This window comes from Geotrypetes seraphini, chromosome 5, assembly GCF_902459505.1.
Source record: "Geotrypetes seraphini chromosome 5, aGeoSer1.1, whole genome shotgun sequence".
In the NCBI taxonomy this organism is placed as follows: Eukaryota; Metazoa; Chordata; class Amphibia; order Gymnophiona; family Dermophiidae; genus Geotrypetes; species Geotrypetes seraphini.
Genome location: NC_047088.1, coordinates 180,986,797 through 181,007,261, shown reverse-complemented (window position 1 = coordinate 181,007,261; position 20,465 = coordinate 180,986,797). Strand labels below are relative to the sequence as shown.

Sequence of the window (20,465 nt, the reverse complement as noted above, 5' to 3'; positions counted from 1 at the left end):
TTGTTTGCACCAGAAATAGGGTGACTGATATTGTGCAACCAAAGGCCTGCATATGGTTCACTTCTTTTTAAGAAATTGCCTTAATTGACACTGCAGACACTGCAGAAATCTAAAATACTGTAAACCTGAAAAAGATTAAGGCGTTTATTTTATAACAGGGTGTCCACATTAATTAGGAGGAAGGTGCCTACTTTTAGCTTATTTATAAAGATACATAAACACCAGTGTGTCTTCATAAAACACCAGTATAAATCGTCAGAAATTATATCTAGATTGAATGCACTGACATTACACCTATTGAAGGTGTGTTTTATACAATATGGGCTGAATTCTGTACCCGGTGCCGTTGCTGGCAGCCGCCTTAAAAGCAGTCACTGATCACATGTCAAACACGTGATGGCGCCGGGTACAGAATCATGCGTCCAGTAGGCCAGGGTTTTCCAGGCCTACATTTCCAGCGCTTACCTTTGATGTGAATCATGCCTCCAAGGGCGCTTTAGGTCACCTAACGCCACTTCCAGCATTAGTCATGCCCACAGTGGTGTTAGGCGACCTAAAACGCCTATGGAGGCGTGATTCAGGCACCTTGAAAATCCGTTTAAAGCGTCGCTCAAACACCTTTTTTTTTTTTTTTACTGAGCTTGGGCGCCTAAAAAATCAGCGCTGGTTAGAGAATCCTGCCTATGTGCATAATTGTGAATCTGCCCAAGCTGCCCTTGAGCATATCTAAATATATGCACTGGCTTCTATTGTATGTAAGAATGACCAAATTTTATAAGAACATTTTATGCATAGGTTTCTAAATTACTGGGCCCGATATTCAGTGCTATTTAGCTCCCAGCCGGCTAAATAACAGAGCTAAATAACGGTGCTGTGATAAAATCTTCTGCAACAGTGCTCAGAGCAAAAAAAAGTCCCGGGCGTTCGGGACTTTTTGGCTCTGTTGCACAAGATTTTTTTACAGCACCGTAGCATTGACTTGAGAGCCTATACATTTATTCAAGGCACTATCCGTTATCATTTAGAAGATTCTCAAGACTCCTGAAGCAGGCCTGTTTGGCTGAAACATGTACATGATGAGTCATTGAGTTATTGGATGAATAAAGTCATTTGAACATTGGATGAGTAAAAGGACATTTTTACCATAGTTTGTTGTCATCAGTCTGATTAGGACATTTCCACTCTTTTTTATGTACTTTTTAAAGTTATATTCATGAGCAAAAGGGCTTCTAGTTATAGAATTTTCTTTATATGTGGTGCTAGATTATTCGAGTTACAGCTTGATACCTTTTGTGATAATGATAAATACCTGCATCTCCTTTAGAAAAATGAGTGAAGAATTTATATCCTGGCCTTTTCTGCCTCCCAGTCACCTAATATTTATTTTCAGCTGTTCAAATTAGAGGACCTGAGAAAGGCACGTCTGGAGGACTTGGCCACGCTTATTCAGAAGATTTACCGTGGATGGAAGTGTCGTACACACTTCCTTTTGATGAAGAAGAGCCAGACTGTCATTGCTGCCTGGGTCAGAAGATACATAGTAAGTCACTAAGCCTAGCAAGAAGAGATTTTGCTAATTTGATGAAAGCTGTGTAGGAGACTGACCTGGATGAGCAATGTACAGAACAGCTCAACATGTCAAAGAAAAATAACTCAAATACAAGATAGACTTCAGCATTACAAAATCAGAGGAGCCAGCATTTATCCTGAATGGTAGGTTTAGGCCCGAGAATAGGGTTCAGCTGGGCACAAGCAATGTAGGCAACTGGCAAAGGTGCCAGATTTTCAAGGCATAAAGGGCCTAATTCTATAAACAGCACCTTAGTTAGTCACCCCTAGATGCTGTAATTGAGGATGCCTAGCAGCGCCTAACTAAAATCCATGCCTAGCTTAAATTCAAATAGCTTGAATGGCCTGTTAATTGACCACACTGTTGAAGTTAATTGAATAATTGATTTTAAAAAATGAAAATTAAATGTTAGGTGCAGAATTCTGCGTGGCAACTAGTGATGCCTAAGTGGGGGCACCTTCTGATGCCTTCCTGAAAAGTAGATATGGTTAGGGGCCGAGAATAGACATGGTTGACTTAGGCATCACTAGACATCTAAGTTAGGTACTGGTAAATTAGACCTGGTAAAACCAGGCTTAATAAACCAGTGCCTACCTCTAGGTCGCCTAGTCATGCCTAAGCATGCCTAGGCACCGCTAGGCAGGATTCTATAAATGCCTAGGTGCTGTATATAGAATCAGGCCTAAAATACCTGCTTGCTTTAGGACCATGTTTTATGATCTCTGAGTGAGAAACTTCACTTTCCCACCTCTCTCAGATCCTGCCTCTGAGCATCAGCATCTTGCATCCGGCCTTGTGGTTAAGCCTTGTGTCTGTAGGGTTTGTGGTCTTAGGCTCTGGGGACAGGGTGCAGCTTCATGTCACTGATCTCTGTAGCTCTTCTCTAGAAGTAGATTCTGGCTGAGCAGATGCACAACAAACCTTCCTTAGCTTTTTATAGGCTCTGCCCTCTTAGGGGCTTGGAATTTTGCTAGGCAGTGGTTACCAGTGGCTTACGAAGGGCAGGGCTAAAATAAGACTAGTGAGTGTAAACTGGCTTGTTTCCTTCCTAGACATATTTCAAGGAGGGAATTCTATAAATGTTCCTGAAAAATAGATGCTGGGAAAAATCCTCACTCAAGTCTGTAAAAATTTCTCTTGGCTGAGTGCCTTTTATAGAATAGCGCTAAGTGAGGACATCTGGCACAAGGACTTACGTCTGCTGAAACCTGGTGTAAACCCTGGCGCACAAGTTGGGCACACAGCCCTAGTATTTTATAACACTGTGCGTAAATATTTAGAGTGCCCCTGCCCCACTCGTGGACTTGCCTCCTTTTTGGGTTGGTGGCCATCAACAACAAAGTCCAACAGAAGACAAATACCCATGAGATCAAAATCAAGGCAGAAGAAAGTGGGTTTGAACCACAGTCTTCCAAACAGACAGGGGCCAAAAGTCCAATACAAATCACTTTATTGATAGGGGTCCACAGAGGTTGCGCATGAGAAACTTTGGCCGTGCAGTGTTACAGAACAGCATGTAAGCAGATATGCGCATAATTCCAAATTAGTGCCAGTTAATGGGCCGTGAACACTTATTAATGCCAATAATTGGTTGTTCATCCAAATAGTAGTAATCTTATCCACTATTTTTCGTACAACCCTTATATATATATATCTGAGGATGTAGTGGTCACAGCTTCTGGCGGTACAATAGTTAGGGGTTAAGCCTTGACAAAGCTGAGAAAGCGAAACATGTTGACATGTAAATCCCTAGCCAGAGACCACATGATCTAAGCTAAGTATATGCTTAAAATATTAAATTAAAAAGTTAATATTAACAAAAGTGAAAGAAAAATTAGTCACATAAGATTTAGAAAAGAAAAAGGGACCCAATGACGAGCTGAAACATAAAATTTAGAGCAATGAGATTTGATTGAGCTCTAAGTGGTGCCGCTGAAGATCCTATAAAGAAGCTATATATATAAGGGTTGTACGAAAAATACTACTGTTTGGATGACCAATTGTGCATATCACGTGAATAATTGGTTGTTAGCACCCAATTGACTTATTACTTTATGTAGACAGCTGGGCTTCACGCTTAACCTCTATAGACTCTGAGGGTAATGAAGCTCATGGTTTCCCTTTTAATAGGATACATTGCTCCTTTTTGACTCATGTCTGTTTAAGTATGAAGTTCAGTTTAGTTGATATTGCTGGTTGAAGCTCTTCTCATATGAGGAAAAACTAAAGAGGTTGAGGCTATTCAGCTTGGAAAAGAGACGGTTGAGGAGGGATATGATCGAATTCTACAAAATCCCGAGTGGTGTAGAACGGGTAAGAGTGAATCGATTTTTTACCCTTTCAAAATGTACAAAAACTAAGGGACACTCAATGAAATTACATATGGGAATACTTTTAAAACAAATAGAAGGAAATTTTTTTAACTCAAAAAATAGTTAAGCTCTGGAACTTGTTGCCAGAGGATGTGGTTACAGTGGTTAGGACAAGTTCCTGGAGGTAAAGTCCATATTCTGCTATTGAAATAGACATGGGGGAAGCCACTGCTTGCTCTGGATCAGTAGCATGAAATGTTGCTATTATTTGGGTTCCTCTTGCTGGTAGAAAATGGGCTTAATGGATCATTGATTTGATTTTTTAAAACTTAATATACCACTAAAAACTAAAGTACTATAGCAGTTTACAATTCTAAAATCAGCTCATTATAACAAGTTACAAACTGAATAACATCTCATTATGCAACAACAATTATTTTACTAATTATATCATCACATCCGCAGAACCCACCCCAAATATAATCATCTAATTGCAACCTTCATTATCCAAATCCACTCATTAATTATAAAAAAAAGACCTCACAATACATATCTGTTACCCATAGCATTTTGACTCTCCTTACTGATAAATATTAATTTATTTCCCTTTTGTTCATACAAGTTCAGGGTGGGGGATGGGAATATTTCATGATTTCTTTTGCTTATGAATAATTGTTGGGTATAAGGGAGGGGGAATATTTGATGAGAGTTTGAATTTCATGATATATTATTGTGAGTTTTAAAAATAAATAAAGATTTTAAAAAAATAAATAGTGTTCATGCCACAATACAAAAGTTTTCAGTGAAAAGCCACATTTTCAATAGCTTATATAAAACCCATGTAACTTTCCACTGATTGCAATACAACATTCAGTATGGCTGTTTTTATTTATTTTTATTGGGATTTATTTACTACCTTTTTCATGATGAGATTCACCTAAAGTGGTTTACAGTACACTGAATAGTAATCAGGTACTCTTAGATATTTTCCCTATCTGTCCCGGCAGGCTCGTGGAGGGGCAAAATCAAAACAAACGTCTAAGTCCCCTTTTGGCCTAAGTCCCTAAACGTTCAACCCAGAAGCAGGGAAAGTGTCCATAACCAAAACAAACATCCATGTTTTGATTATGGCCTTCCCTTGCCTAAACGCCCAATCTCCACTACGTCTAAAAGTACCCCCACAGCACGTCTACACTTTTCAGCCATAATGAAACAAAAACACGCCTAAGCCAAAAACATCCAACAGAAGGGCTTTTAGGCGAAGGAGGAGCCAGTCCTTCGCCTAAAAGCTGGATTCTGTAACTGGTGTCTGTCAAAAACAACACCGGTTACAGAATCCCCGCCCCCCCACAACAACGATCCAGGCAGGAGGGTGCCCAAGCCCTCCTGCCATGTCAAACCGCGACCACCCCCTCCCGACGATATCGGGGCAAGAGGGAGTCCAAGCCCTCTTGCCCAGTTGAAGCCGCGACCCCCCCAATAACATCGGGGCAAGAGGGAGCACAAGCCCTCTTGCCCCAGGCACCCGCGGCACCCCCGACACGATCGGGGCATGAGGGAGCTCAAGCCCTCTTGCCCCTCCGACTCCCCGACTCGTTCGGGCCAGGAGAGAGCCCAAGCTCTCCTGGCCCCGGCGACCCCCCCCCCCCCCCCCCCGCGACTCATTCGGACCAGGAGGGAGCCCAAGCCCTCCTGGCCCAGGCGACCCCCCCCGACGTTACTGTTCAGACCAGGAGGGAGCCCAAGCCCTCCTGGCCCAGGCGACCCCTCACCCCCCACTACATTACGGGCAGGATGGATCCCAGGCCCTCCTGCCCTCGACGAACCCCCTCCCCCTCCAATGTCCGCCCCCCCCCGAACGGCCCCCCGCCGACCCGCGACTCCCCCCACCCCACCCCCCTTCCCCGTACCTTTTGTCAGATGGCCGGACAGACGGGTGCCCAAACCCGCCTGTCCGGCAGGCAGCCACCAGCAGAATGAGGCCGGATTGGCCCAGCCGTGCCAAAGGCCCGCCCACAGGTGGGGCCTAAGGCGCCTGGACCAATCATAATAGGCCTGGGAGCCTTAGGCCCCTCCTGGGGGGCGGGGCCTGAGGCACATGGGCCCAATCCATGGACATTTCCCATGGTATTATGGAGTGGAGCGGATTGCTATTGGGGAATGAGATGATTCTTGCTGTGTTAATGGTGCTGGCCAGTCTCCGTTTATGGTCTTAAATAGTAGACAGTAGAATTTGAATAGTATTCTTGCTTGTATTGGGAGCCAGTGTGAATCGAGGTAAGCCGTTGTGATGTGGTCGTGTTTCCTCAGTGAATAGATAAGTCTCAGAGAGCTGTGTTTTGTACTGTTTGTAGTTGTTTTAGCATGGTTTTAGCGGGGCAGGGGAGATAGATGATGTTGCAGTAGTCTAGAAGACCCAGGACTAGGGACTGGACCACGAGCTGGAATTGTTTTCTGTCGAAGAATTTTTGAACTTGCCTTAGGTTTCTCATGACTGCGAATGATTTCTGTATTGTTTTGTTGATTTGTGGCTGCATGGTACAGCCTCTGTCTATCAGCATTCCCAGAAGTTTTAGAGTGGGTTGAATGGGTATGTGATTGAATTTATTACTAGGTTTGTTATGGTTGGGGTTTTGTTATTTTCAAGAAGGATGAATTTTGTTTTGTCAGGATTCAGTTTCAGTTTGTGCTCTTTCATCCATGTTGCTACTGTTTCTAGTGTTCTGTGCAGTGTGTCTGTCATGAAGGATGCTGGTTGATCAAAGAGAATGATGATGTCATCTGCATAGCTATAGGAAGTTAGGTCTAATTTGTCTAGGCAGGTGCCAACAGATGCAATGTAGAGGTTGAAGAGCGTGGGAGATAAAGGTGATCCTTGGGGTACACCGCAGGGATTGGACCATAGTTCTGATTTTTTTTTTGTTTGACTTTACTCTGTAAGTCCTGGATTGTAGGAATCCTTGAAACCATGTGTGTATCTTACCTGTGATTCCTATTGAATGTAGTATTTGTAGTAGGATGTCATGGTCTACTAAGTCAAAAGCTGTGGTGAGATCTAGTTGTATAATCAGCATTTTTCTGCCTATGCTGAGGTGTTGTCTAGCTGTGTCCAGGAGGGATCCCAGTAGTGTCTCTGTGCTGTAATTGGTTCTGAAACCAGATGGTGTAGTGTGGAGTAAGTTGTGGTTTTCTAGGCAGTTGGTGACGAATTTAGCTACGAGGCCTTCCATAAAGTGATATTGAGGCTATGGGTCTGTAGTTGGATGGTTGATGTGTTGCTCCTTTGGGGTCTTTTAGGATTGGGGTGACGATAATTTCATTAAGGTCTTGCGGGAAAAGGCCGTCTGCGAGCAAGGTTTGTATTCATTGTAAGAGGAGGGCGCGGAATAAAGTACTGGAGGTTTTTAATAGGTATGGTGGGCAGTGGTTGAGGTCACAGGCTGCGTGGCTGTATTTTTTATAGAGTTTGTTAAGGTCTGACCATTGTATAGTGGAGAAGTGGGACCAGGTTCTGTCTGCTGCAACTGATTCTTTTTCTGTGGGGGGGCAATGTGATCTCTTCTAGGTGAGTAGGGGTTCCAGTGAAGGCAGTCCTGGCAGTTGTGATTTTGTTTTTGAAGTATTCAGCTAAAAGGGTGACTGAGGGTGGAGGGGTGTCGTTATTGGCCAGGTAGGGTTTGGTGTCTGTGTCTTGAGAATCTCTGCCTATTTGGTTAGAGTAGTGTGTCTTTCTTTTTTCTTTCAGTTTTAGTTTGTATTGTTGGTTTAGTTTTCTCCATGCTGTTTTTGTGGTCTCTTGATTACTTTTTCTCCATTTTCTTTCTAGTTTATGTAATAAACATAAACATATTATTCAGACACATAAATGTTTAATCATGGTTAATAAACAAAGCAAAACACAATACACGTGGAGGGGCATAATCGAAAGGGACGTCTAAGTCCGTTTACGTCCATCTCACAAGTTGTCAAAAGTTAAAGAGCCTAAGACACATTTTCGAAAGAGACGTCCAACTTTTTTTTACTTTTGAAAATCGTCTAATTATACGTCCTGCCGATCTGATCGTCCATCTTTATACCACATTTCTGTCCAACTTTCCGTCCAAGTCCAAAACACCTAGAACAAACCCTGTTGGACGTGGGAGGGGTCTGCAAAGTGATGGATTGAACACCCAGACATGCCACCTAAATAGTGGGGTACCTTACAGGGCACTGCTGTGAACTTCACAAAAAGGGTGCCATGGCTTCTCCTCCCTAAAGCTCCCCCAAACCACCTCCAGAATCTCCTAGACCCACTTATCTACCACCCCAATAGCTCTTATGGCTTCAGGAACCACTTATATGCCAGTAAAAAAGGGTTTGGGGGTGTATAGGGCAGTGCACATGTTTAAGTATCAATGCAGTGATTACAGGGGCTTATGAGCATGGATCCCTAACCCACCCCCAAGATGATATAAGCTGCCTCTGGGCGGAACGACTAGGCTTTCCTATGCCAGGCGGCCAGGTGATGATGGTCTGAAGGCTGAAATTTAAAGTTGTGAATAAAATTTTTATGGGGGTGGGGGAGTTGGTGATCATTGGGGTAGTGTGTGGGGGGTCTGTGTTATGTGTTTGAAGTGCTTATCTGGTGAGTTTAGATGTTTTTTTGTGACTTAGACCATGTTTTACATGGTCTAAGTCACAACGTCCAAGTTACGTCTAAGCTCTGTTGTAAAACTTTCGGTTTTACATGCTGTACGACTAAGTCTAAGCCAGCCTCCTGAAATGCCCCATTTAGCTTTGGACGTTGAGCGGCACTATGAAGGCCTAGGTCATTTAGAAATACGTACAAAACCCGTTTTTATTATCGGCACTTGGATGTATTTGAGAAATGTTTGTCCAAGTGCCGACTTAGGCCGGTTTTTGGACGTTTTTCTTTTTTGATTATGAGCCCCTTACTATATTGCTGGTAGGAACTCCTGAAACTATTGATTTTTAGGCTTCTGAACATCTGTTGGCATATAGGAGTTTTCATGAAGATGGGCACACGTTATTACTGGGCATAGGGAAGATCAATAACCTGGTGAAAACAGATCAAGAGCAAGATTTAGGGATTTCTTCAAAGCTCCACATTAGATTGGATCCTAACCTTGTCCAGTGATGTCAGCTCCTGAAGGAGCCTTATAGGTTCTTTTACTGCTTTGTAATTAGGGTGAAAATGTGGTGACAATCTTTATTTTAAGTCACTGAACTGAACTAACAAAACTGTTGAAGGGCCTCAAAGAGTGCCATGTTGCCTTGTTTCTAAAAATAATATTACCTTTCAAGCCCACTTGGCGTTAAATTCACTTGAGTATGTTGTGTTTGTTTGTTTTTTTCACTACTTGCTACTTCTCCAATATTTTATATCATCTAAAAATTCTCTGTTTTCTCCATTACAGCAACAAAAGAAATATCAACAAATAAGGATTTCAACCATTGTAGTACAGTCATATATAAGAGGGTGGAAGGTGAGTTTTGCTTATCAATAATATTTCCCTGCTTTCAAATGAGCCTATTGTAGCATCATTTCTTTCAGAGATCACATTCTTAATACAGTGGTGCCTCGCATAACGGACGCCTCGCACAGCGAACGCTGCGCACAACGAACTTTATGTCTTGATCCGTACAACGAACTTCGTTTCACACAACGAAGTCGCCCGAGCTGCATCCTTCCGCGCAGGCACTGCGCTTAACTGCCCTCTCTCCGCCTGGTTCCCTCTTGCCCCCCCCGACTCCCCGACACAATCGGGGCAAAAAGGAGCCCAAGCCCTCTTGCCCCGCCGATTCCCCAACTCCCCACACAATATCGGGCCAGGAGGGAGCCCAAGTCCTCCTGGCCACGGCGACCCCCTAACCCCACCCTGCACTACATTACGGGCAGGAGGGATCCCAGGCCCTCCTGCCCTCGACGCAAACCCCCCCTCCCCCCAACGACCGCCCCCCCCCAAGAACCTCCGACCGCCCCCCCAGCCGACCCGCGACCCCCCTGGCCGACCCCCACGACACCCCCAACCCCCTTCCCCGTACCTTTCTGTAGTTGGCCGGACAGACGGGAGCCAAACCCGCCTGTCCGGCAGGCAGCCAACGACGGAATGAGGCCGGATTGGCCCATCCGTCCCAAAGCTCCGCCTACTGGTGGGGCCTAAGGCGCCTGGGCCAATCAGAATAGGCCCGGGAGCCTTAGGTCCCTCCTGGGGGCGGGGCCTGAGGCACATGGGCCCAACCCGACCATGTGCCTCAGGCCCTGCCCCCAGGAGGGACCTAAGGCTCCCGGGCCTATTCTGATTGGCCCAGGCGCCTTAGGCCCCACCAGTAGGCGGAGCTTTGGGACGGATGGGCCAATCCGGCCTCATTCCGTCGATGGCTGCCTGCCGGACAGGCGGGTTTGGCTCCCGTCTGTCCGGCCAACTACAGAAAGGTACGGGGAAGGGGGTTGGGGGTGTCGTGGGGGTCGGCCAGGGGGGTCGCGGGTCGGCTGGGGGGGCGGTCGGAGGTTCTTGGGGGGGGGCGGTCGTTGGGGGGAGAGGGGGTTTGCGTCGAGGGCAGGAGGGCCTGGGATCCCTCCTGCCCGTAATGTAGTGCAGGGTGGGGTTAGGGGGTCGCCGTGGCCAGGAGGACTTGGGCTCCCTCCTGGCCCGATATTGTCGGGGAGTTGGGGAATCGGCGGGGCAAGAGGGCTTGGGCTCCCTTTTGCCCCGATCGTGTCGGGGAGTCGGGGGGGCAAGAGGGCTTGAGCTCCCTCTTGCCCCGATCGTGTCGGGGAGTCGGGGGGGCAAGAGGGCTTGAGCTCCCTCTTGCCCCGATCGTGTCGGGGAGTCGGGGGGGGCAAGAGGGCTTGAGCTCCCTCTTGCCCCGATCGTGTCGGGAAGTCGGGGGGGGCAAGAGGGCTTGAGCTCCCTCTTGCCCCGATCGTGTCGGGGAGTCGGGGGGGGCAAGAGGGCTTGAGCTCCCTCTTGCCCCGATCGTGTCGGGGAGTCGGGGGGGCAAGAGGGCTTGAGCTCCCTCTTGCCCCGATCGTGTCGGGGGTGCCAGGGACCACACGGAGTCACCCACCGTACCACCCGATTCGGGTAAGCGCAGGTATCGGTGGGTGGCTTATTTGCGGGGGGGTGCCTTATTTTACATTTTTTTCTAAAAAGGGGGGGCTGTCTTATTTGATGGCCCTGCCTTATCATCGGGGAAACACGGTAGAAAAAAAAAAAAAAATGAACAGTTAAGTCCCAGTTTTTGCCGCTGAGACTCTGCCCTCTCACTGTAAAATTAGACTCTACTTAGTCTGTCTTTAAATTTAAAAAATGTGTGTTGTTTTAAAAAACAATTATGTTTTTAGATGTATCTAAATAAAAATAATAACCAAAAATTTATCTTTTTTTATGTCATCTTAGCATATTTTATGCTACAGAACGAATTATTTTTTTTAACATGTATTGTTATGGGAAAACACGTTTCACACAACGAACGTTTCACATAACAAACTTGCTCCTGGAACGGATTAAGTTCGTTGTGTGAGGCACCACTGTAAATCAGAATTGGTAGGGTTACCCCATAGGTTTAGGCTTAGCCTAAGGAAGTCCCTGATTGGCCAAAGCAATAGCCAATCAGGGACTTCCTGAACCCTAAGGAAGTACCTGATTGGCTCAGGTGCCTCAGGCCCTTCCCAAGCGGTGAGGAGCCCGAGGCACCTGAGCCAATCAGGGCCTTAGGCTCCTCCCTGTGCATCACATGATGCACTGGGGCAGGATCTAAGGCTCAGCCAGACGTGTCGCTGGAGTCAGAAGAGCAGGAGGGACTGAACACCCCTCCTGCTCCCAACATAGAAGTTGGGACACTGGGGTGACACTGGGGTGCCAGGCTGGGCCGCGGGTGGGCCGGGGGTGGGATGCCTACGGAGCAGGAGGAACTGAGCACCCCTCCTGTTCACAACTTTTTAGTGCCGGGGGTGGGCCATGCTGGTTGTGGGTGAGGGCGAGGACCGTGCCAGTCGCTGAGAGGGAGACCTACGGAGCTGGAAGGACTGAGCACCCCTCCTGCTCCCAACTTTTTTAGTTCGGGGGTGTCGATTCGGGCCATGCCAGTCTGGGGTGTGTGCCGTGTCGGGGGTGTGTGTGTGTATGTGTGTGCCGTGCCTTGCCTGTCAGGAGGCTCGTTTTCATTTTTTTTAATAGGCCTGATATTTTGCGGCCTAATAAAAAAAAAATAAAATAAAAAAAAAAGCCGGCACAAGCCCTGACAGCAGTGACAGGAAGCTGCTTCTCATGTCACTATTGTCAGGGTCTCCGCATGCTCCAGGATCACTTTCTAGCAATCCTGGCCATGGGTGGGGATGTGTCAACGATCCTCCCCATTTGCATGCAGGCCTTTTGTGAATTTATTGGCCTGCAGGCAATTGGGAACGGATCGGAGACGACTCAGGGGTTAGTGAATCTAGCCCTATATATGATGCTTTGAGTTTGCACATGCAAATTTGGGCACACACCCAATTTTCATTCACAACTTAATTAAATAACGAGCCAATTAGTACTGGAATTTGACTTCTGGCATTAATTGGATTTAATTTAAATTTGTCGAGGCCAGAACGGGGGCATGGAAATGGGAGGGTCATGGGCAGATTGGGGGGGGGTGTTCTCAATTTAGCACTTATTTAGAGAATAAATTAGGGATTAAGATTTGTACTATGTTTCATCTGGTGCAAATGGATGCACCTAAAATTAGGCATTAGTCCCAGGCGTAAGTGCTATTCTGTAAATAGCACCTAACTTAAAGCGCGGTTTATAATGTAGAATACTGCTGGTTGGCTTTTTTTTCTGTGGCAATTTTTTAAGCACTACCTATAAGGATTTACCCTTTTAGTGCCTAAACTTAGATGCCCCTTATAGAACTGCCCTTATTGTATTTTTGTATCGCCACTAGATGTGCTTAACATTGGGTGAAGGTGTTAAGTAATTCAGGTACTAAAAGTCCCTACCCCCAAAGAGCTTATAAGTTTACCTGAAGCAGTGGACAATATGACGTGACTAAGGTCACAGGAACATGACTGGGAGATGTGGGATTTGAATCCATAGCTTCCAAACAACTGCCATAACCCTGGGCCACTCTTTATCTCAAACATGAGCCCTGATTTCAGTTACACAGTTATAACAATTCATTAATTCAAGCAACAGCCGGTTTGTTTACATTTTGGGCACAAAGGCTGTTTGTACACCTTTTGTTCAAGATAACTTTGTTTAGTTTATTTTCCATCAAATAGCTGGAAAAAGACATACAGAGTTCTTATTTTGTGGTTTTTAAACCTACCACAGGCTCGAAAACTTCTTAGAGAGCTGAAGCACCAGAAGCGTCGCAAAGAGGCCGCCACCACCATTGCAGCTTATTGGCACGGCACACAGGTAAAGGCCTTTGAACAACCTTTGAGCTGTTCAAAGTGGATTATGCAAGCGAGGTCATCTTGAGTACAACAAACAGTGGGAAAAATCCAGTTTCAATGACTTAACTGCCTCACTCGCATTGCTCTCCACTGCTTCACAGTCATTGACTGGAAAAGCTAGCCCGTGGTTCATGTTTACTTTTGACGGAGACCATTTTCTCTTTAGCACTCCCTGTCTCCATTTGGAACCTGAAGTAACCTTTTCTGCTTTAAACTTTTCTCTAACCTCATTTTTGAATGCACCACAGGCGCGCAAGGAATTGAGACGGCTAAAGGAGGAGGCTAGGAATAAACAGGCTATTGCTGTTGTTTGGGCTTACTGGCTTGGATTGAAGGTATTTCATGGTCACGTTTTATTACCCAGTGATCCCTTCCCCCTGAGGAGTAGCCAATAGAGAACTAACCACTAACACCAATAACCTTAGTTAGCTGTTCAATGCATGATATTGCCTGCTTCCATTTGCAAATGTCTGACGACTTCCTAAAAGGACAGTCTTGCATCCCGGCAAATGCATGCATGCCAAACTGAGTGCAACTAACATCACTAAGAATTTCATTCTTTAAAATCCCATGAGAAACTGAGTAGTAGCTAGGCTAAATTTAGTCTGCATGCGGTGATATTACCGGTAGCATGCTGTAGTGGTAGTATTAGAGATCCGACATCATGATTGACATAACCCAGGTAAAGTATAGCATCTCCTTTTACAACAGATATAATAATGCTGACAATTTATTCCTTAGCTATGAGCAAAGCAACAAAAGCAAAAGTGAATGAGATTTTATTTTTCTGTTTTGTATTCCATTACATGGCATATTAGGTATCTCATGACTCAGCATAATTGTAGCAAAACCTGTTTTTTGTGTGTATAGAAAGCCTTTCAGAATTTGTAAGCAGCTGAGCCGCTGTTTTCCACCCACTCCTTAGTTACAGAAGGAGTAACTAAGGCACAACTGTGCTTTCCAGTCTGGGGTTACAAGCCTTTCTCTGGTGGCAGCCTGGGTTCGGTTCTTTGAACCTCTTTCCCTCAGTGTCCTTTTCAATAGCCTGACATTCCATCCAATGAGAAACAGTGACTAAACCTGCTAATCACAAGGCACCCTACTTTTTACACTCGGCTCCTCTCCCTGCCGCGTGCCCCTTGCCTTTTCCCATATCGTTTTTACTTCCCTGTCGTGAGGTTGCTGTCCGTGCCTAGGAAGTGACGGCAAAGGGCGAGCCGACACCGACGTGGCATATCGCTCACGCCAGAGAAGTTCAAAAAGGTACGGGGAAAGGCAAGGGGGTGCACGCGTGGTGGGGGCAGGGGAGGGGCATTGCTTACCTTTAACTATGCCCCTGTAAATGCTTTTTGGTGATGGACAGTCTTCTGTGCGCTGCTGCTTCTTGGTAACAGGTATCTTTTATTTTGCGTTTTTCTGCTTCCGTTCTGGATTTTTGCTGTTTTCTGCAGTGGAGACAGTAACGCTTGGAAACCACTGCCTAGGCATCAATTACCAACATATCAAGGAGTGCACTTGAATCGTCTCCTGAAAGGGCCAGTTGGCCACCCTCAGGAGATTTTTTTTAAAAATTTTTTTTAAAGAAATTAAAAAGTTATGAGATAGAAGGTGATTGCTAAAATGATAGGAAGCAAAGAACTGCTGTTGGTTTTCCTAGTTGGTTGGTTTCCCTAATGAAAAAAGGTAAATAGTGGAGTTCCTCAGGGATCTCTACTGGGAAGAGTGTTTTATAGCATATGTACGAATGATCCCAACTAACTACAAAGACATGATGCTGGGTTCCAAAGAAATCGCCACTCAGGAAAAGGATCTGGAGTTATGTGGACAATACAGCAAAATCCTCAACTCAATGTGTGCTGCTGCAGTCAACCCAAACAAATAAAAACAGCAAAGAGAATGTTAGCAATTATCTGGCAAGGAGTGGATAATAAAACACAGAAAATCATAACTCTTCCACATAGGTCTATGATGCGACTACATCTTGAGTACTGAAGGCAGTTTCTCATTATGTCACCTCCCCAAAAAGATATAGAATAAGTTATAAAAAGCTACAGAGAAGAGCAACTAAAATAATAAAAGAAAAGGATGAAACAGCTCCCACATGGGAAAAAAAACCCCCAACAAGATTAAGCAGGAGAAGGCTCTCCATTTTGGAGAAAAGATTACCTGCGAAGGGATATGAAAAAAGTTTACAAAATCAGGGGTAGTGTAGAAGTCGCAAATAGCAAACGGTTATCAACCCTATCAAATATTACTGGCATGAAACTAGCTTAAAGTAAATTGGAGAAAGTACTTTTCCACTCAATGTACAATCAAGCTGTAGAATTTGTTTCCAGAGGGTATGCTCAAGGCACCTGACATAGCTGTTTTAAACATCTAGCACAGTGGTTTGGATAAGTTCCTGGATGGAAAGTCCATAAACAATTATTAGCCAGAGCTAGGGAAAGTCACTGTACAAGGAAAAGCAATAAGGAATTGATCTTAATTTTAGCTCAGAAGAACATGGCTTAGGTTAAATATACAAACACAGGACTAGAATCACACATGAGTTTGGGAAGTTTCCACCAGGAAAATGTTTTATAACACTTAGGAATCATTTTACAAAGCCGCTCTAGGGCCTTAACGCGCAGAATAGCGCACACTAAATTGCCGCACACACTAGCCGCTACCGTCTCCTTTGGAGCCAGGTGGTAGATTTCCAGCTAGTGCGCTAATCCGGTACGTGCATTAAAACCGCTAGTGCAGCTTTGTAAAAGGAGCCCTTAGTCTCAAAAGAAGAGGTCAGTCTCTGCAATCTACATACAATTTTATATGACACAATCCCACTAAACATTTGGCTATAATCCCTGCCGTGATCAGATTAGCGGCCATGGAAGGGAACCCGTGCCCCCCCCGCAAAGACTACCAGCAGGAGGGATGCAGTCCCTCCTTCCAGAAGCTGCTCCCCTACCTCCAAATGTCTGTGGCAGAAGGAGTGCCCAATTCGTCCTGCTGCCACCACCCCAAGACATTGACATTCTCCTACTGGAACCTCCCCCCCCAAGACATCAACCTCTCCCCCAACATATCTACTGGCAGGAGGGTTGCTCAATCCCTCCTGCCGCCCCCCCCTCCCCCCCCCTCCCGAGACATCCATTTGCAATGCAATAGAACACTTGAATCTTTCTAGATTTGTACCGTAGACACGCTGTGCTAAAAAAAAATCTCACTCTTTGGGGTGGCTCACTCTTATCGCTGCATTCTATGGGAGTGTAGTCAAGACCATGCCAAACTACAGTTGTGCCATGACTTGCCCACTAGTACCCACCCCCACCCTGCCAGCTTTGCCACTGCCAATACAAGGAGGCAGCTGGAAGCAGTGTTTCTGTCCTTCCATATTTGCACCCTGTGAAACTGCACTACTCACACAACTCTTGATATATGCCACAGAGTATATCATTTTGTAGCTTGCACTCCCCACTCTGTGTTCTGCACCTGCAACATCAAAAAGAGCTGCTTGAACCTGGATGCATTTCCATTGCTGCCACTTACCTCACGCTTATGACTGTCTAGAGTTTCCCATAACTCTAAGCTGCGTAAGAGGTTGCAAATCACTGCACAGATTACTTGGCTGCAGATTTGGTGTGCATGTTTCAGCGTCCTTGTGGTTACTCTGGAGAGATCACCCGGGGAATTTGAGAGATTTGGACTTCATAGCCTCTGATTGTCTTTCCGCCTAAGCAGCTATGTAATTGCCATTGTAAGACATAAATCTGAATGTCTTTAATAAAGTTCATTATCAAAGGATTTACAGGAAATCTTTAAACTTGTTTCATTTCACTTAAGAGAAATTGTTACAGCACAACAGAGAATACTCATATTGGCTGCATTTCAGATAATTATTTGTAGTATTTATTCACCCCCCCCCCCTTTTTACAAAAGTGTGGAAGAGGTTGTTAGCGCTGGCTGGCATGCTGAATGCTCTGAGTTGCTTTGCTGGTCATATAGTTCCTTTGAGCGGTGGAGCACCGCAGAGCATTCAGCACGCCAGCCGGCACTAAAAACCTCTTCCATGCTTTTGTAAAAGGAGAGTCTAATGATGGGTTTATCCAAAGTACTATCCTATACACAGGATATCTGAGGGTAATCCTATAAAGAGTTACCTAGTTATAGGTGTTACGAAGGCATGTAGTCATTTGCACATGTAAGTAGCCACTTATCCGTAAATATCAAATAATAGAAAAGCCTGTGCCAAAACTATGCTAGTGGGCACACACATGAGTAGAGTTGGGTGGAGCGTGCGCAGGTATGCATGCAAATAATCATAACATAACTTCGTACTTCTTGACCGCGTAACCATAAGTTCAATGCGGTTTACAAAATATTATAAACAACAAACAATTTAATAATGACAAGAAGAATTATTTAACCAAGTATTTTGAAAAAAGATAAGTTTTCAGTTGAGTTCTAAAATGTTTATAAGAACAAGCTTCATGTAGTAATGATTGAAATTCTCTATCGTGGTAAGCCGATAATAGAATGTTTACTACATGTGAGTCAATAGGAGTGATCTATTTAATTCAATGTCCATGTGATTTAAGAATTGGGCAGATGTCTAAGGCTCTTCACAAGATTGCTTGAACACCATTCTTGTTTATTGACAAGTAAAGTGGAAGCACCTCTAATGGCTCACTTTTCAATATTCCCGCGCGTTTGATACATTGTGCTGTGCGTTGACATTTTAAAGGATTGTTAATGACAATGTGAACAAAAGTGGATATTTTTGTTGAACACAGTTGAACCTAATGGTTTGACTTTACTTATTGAATGGCCTGCATTCTTTTGATGACATCATTTGGATTCATCATCTGATTGGTTACAGCTGGATGAGGTGTTTCTTGGAAGACTTTGAAAGGCTGGCATCTTTTTTTTTTTTCCTAATCTCCATTTTGACCTTGCTGAGATCATGGAACAGGAGTTATTTCTCTGATGCCGCAGAAGTGAAACAGGGGTTCCTTCTTGGGTTTCTTCAGATATCTAACTGTAGTTGATGGAATGTGATTTACATAGAGATAAGTAAAACCGATATTACCTTTTTTTTTGTTTTTTTGCAAGAGATTTGCCAATGTGATTGAATTGATACTTTCTGTTTATATGTGCAGATTTTTCCTGGCCTAGTAGTTGAACTGTGTTTTGTGTGGCGTGTTCTTCTGACCTATATTGGCATTTTGGGGGATGTTTCCTACTTGTTGCAAATTGTTTGCTCTTTTGGGTGCCTGGTAGCTGAGGTATCTTTTCTCCACTTTTTGTTATTATCTGCCAGGCTAAGCATCTCTGTAATTAAGTTTAGGTGTATTTTAATTATAGAATACTATCATTTATGCATGTATGTGCTAACTTCTACGAGGGGGTGCTGAAAATTTCTCAGTCCACCCAACCAACATCCTAAATTCTGAGCGTTATTTTGCCACTGTAGCTGAAAAGAGTGTTATCTTATTGCATTAATTGCCAATTTGCAGAAACAATTCTATGTTTTTTGACATTGTTTCAGATCATTGATTGAACCATAACCAAGTCATTCTCTTCTTGGATGGGCTGAGAACTTTTCAGCACCCCTTCGTAGGCTTCACTATGTATGCAAGCCATATGGCTAGTGTAGGTAATCACATCTTCACATCACATTTTCAGACATTTTTGCTAGTATTCTCTAATAAACTAGGCACCTATAGAATATGCTTTAAAAAAGTGCCATAAGTGAGTTATCAGATGGTGGCTTGTCTAAGGTACAGCAGGATTTGAACCATGGCTTCCCTAATTCTCAAATCATGGTTCTAACCAATAGTTTGTATCTCTTCTTTGCCTATATAACCATTTTCACCACTGTAGATGCATATAAAATAAGCTATTCTTTTTGTCACTAAACTGTGCTATCTCTATACTGAGAGGTGTAGCTTATGTGATGTCAAAATGATGAAACACATGTACAGTATCATCAATCTGTTATGAATAAAAGAGAAAGGAATGACACTGAACAGGAGTAGCCGCTGGTAACCCAGATGTGATGAAAAACCAATGTATGATAAGAGTAAACACTTTCAACACTGAATGTGAAGATGTCCAAAAATGTAAGACAAGAACAGCATAGACCTAACTCAATCCAAAAAATGAAGGAAAAAGCCTCAGAAAAGGCCCTCCCACCTCACCAAAACGGCTCAAAGAGGTGGTCAAGCGTTCACCTAACTGGCAAAAAACCTTCATTATGTGATAAAGTCTTATGCTGTGCTGTAATGTGCCAACGAAAATTAAATAATGGAGGAAATATTCCACTTATCTTCACTGATCGGTACACCAACGGTGGCCAGCGTTTCACAAATTCATGCTGCCTCAGGGTGTATCCCGACCGATCAGGTTTCTAGGAGCACAAAACCACCTCTACCAGGCATAGAAAAACACACACCCCATTCACTTACCCCCCAATCAAAGAAGTAAAAAGGAAAAAAACTATACAACGGACTACTGGCCACTCAGGCAGCGAAGATAGACAACCAAGTCTCCAACAACCCCAGACTACAAGATGTTCAGAAAGGAAATAAAAACTATACTCTTCAAGAAATCCCTTAATAAAGCTTAATACCATGATAAAGCTTAACCCCCCTCTTACCATCCCCTCCCTAACCCCAGATCCTACTTTTCCCTCTCTTGGAAACCTTCTCTGATCTAACGTTGTAACCCTTCTTCCATAACTCTTTTTGTAATCCGCTTTGAACCGAAAGGTAATGGCGGAATAGAAATCTGTAATGTAATGTAATGTAATATAAATAATTAAGTCTCTTTCTGATGTGTCCCAGGAGTAGACCACTTGTGAGGTTTTGAAGTGTCATAACATAACATAACTTTATTCTTCTATACTGCCACAATCAGACGATTTCTAGGCGGTTTATACTAAAGAGAGCTGGACAGTCAGCGAAATACAAAATACAAATAGTAAAAGTACAACATATTTCTCAAGAATAGTCAGAATAAAATTATTGAACTTAGTATGACTTCTGTTTAGGAAATAAATCTATCAAACAATATAGTCTTAATTTCTTTCCGAAATGCGCCATAGGTCAACCTGGCCCCATTGATGTTATTACCTAACCAAGACTGCTGTTTACTTGCT

The 20,465-nt window shown here is 44.2% G+C and overlaps 1 protein-coding gene across 9 annotated transcripts in view; it reads left to right on the top strand.

The window, feature by feature from the left end:
- The window catches only part of MYO1B (myosin IB), a 423,667-nt gene that overhangs the window by 325,141 nt on the left and 78,061 nt on the right, over positions 1 to 20,465 (top strand). For 5 of the 9 annotated variants that reach the window (XM_033945224.1, XM_033945229.1, XM_033945225.1 and 2 more), the window contains 4 exons: positions 1,391 to 1,540; positions 9,300 to 9,368; positions 13,200 to 13,286; positions 13,573 to 13,659. In XM_033945224.1, coding sequence (XP_033801115.1) covers positions 1,391 to 1,540; positions 9,300 to 9,368; positions 13,200 to 13,286; positions 13,573 to 13,659 — 393 coding nt within the window. The remainder of the gene's footprint in view (positions 1 to 1,390; positions 1,541 to 9,299; positions 9,369 to 13,199; positions 13,287 to 13,572; positions 13,660 to 20,465) is intronic. The other 4 variants (XM_033945231.1, XM_033945228.1, XM_033945230.1 and 1 more) reach the window with 1 other exon arrangement.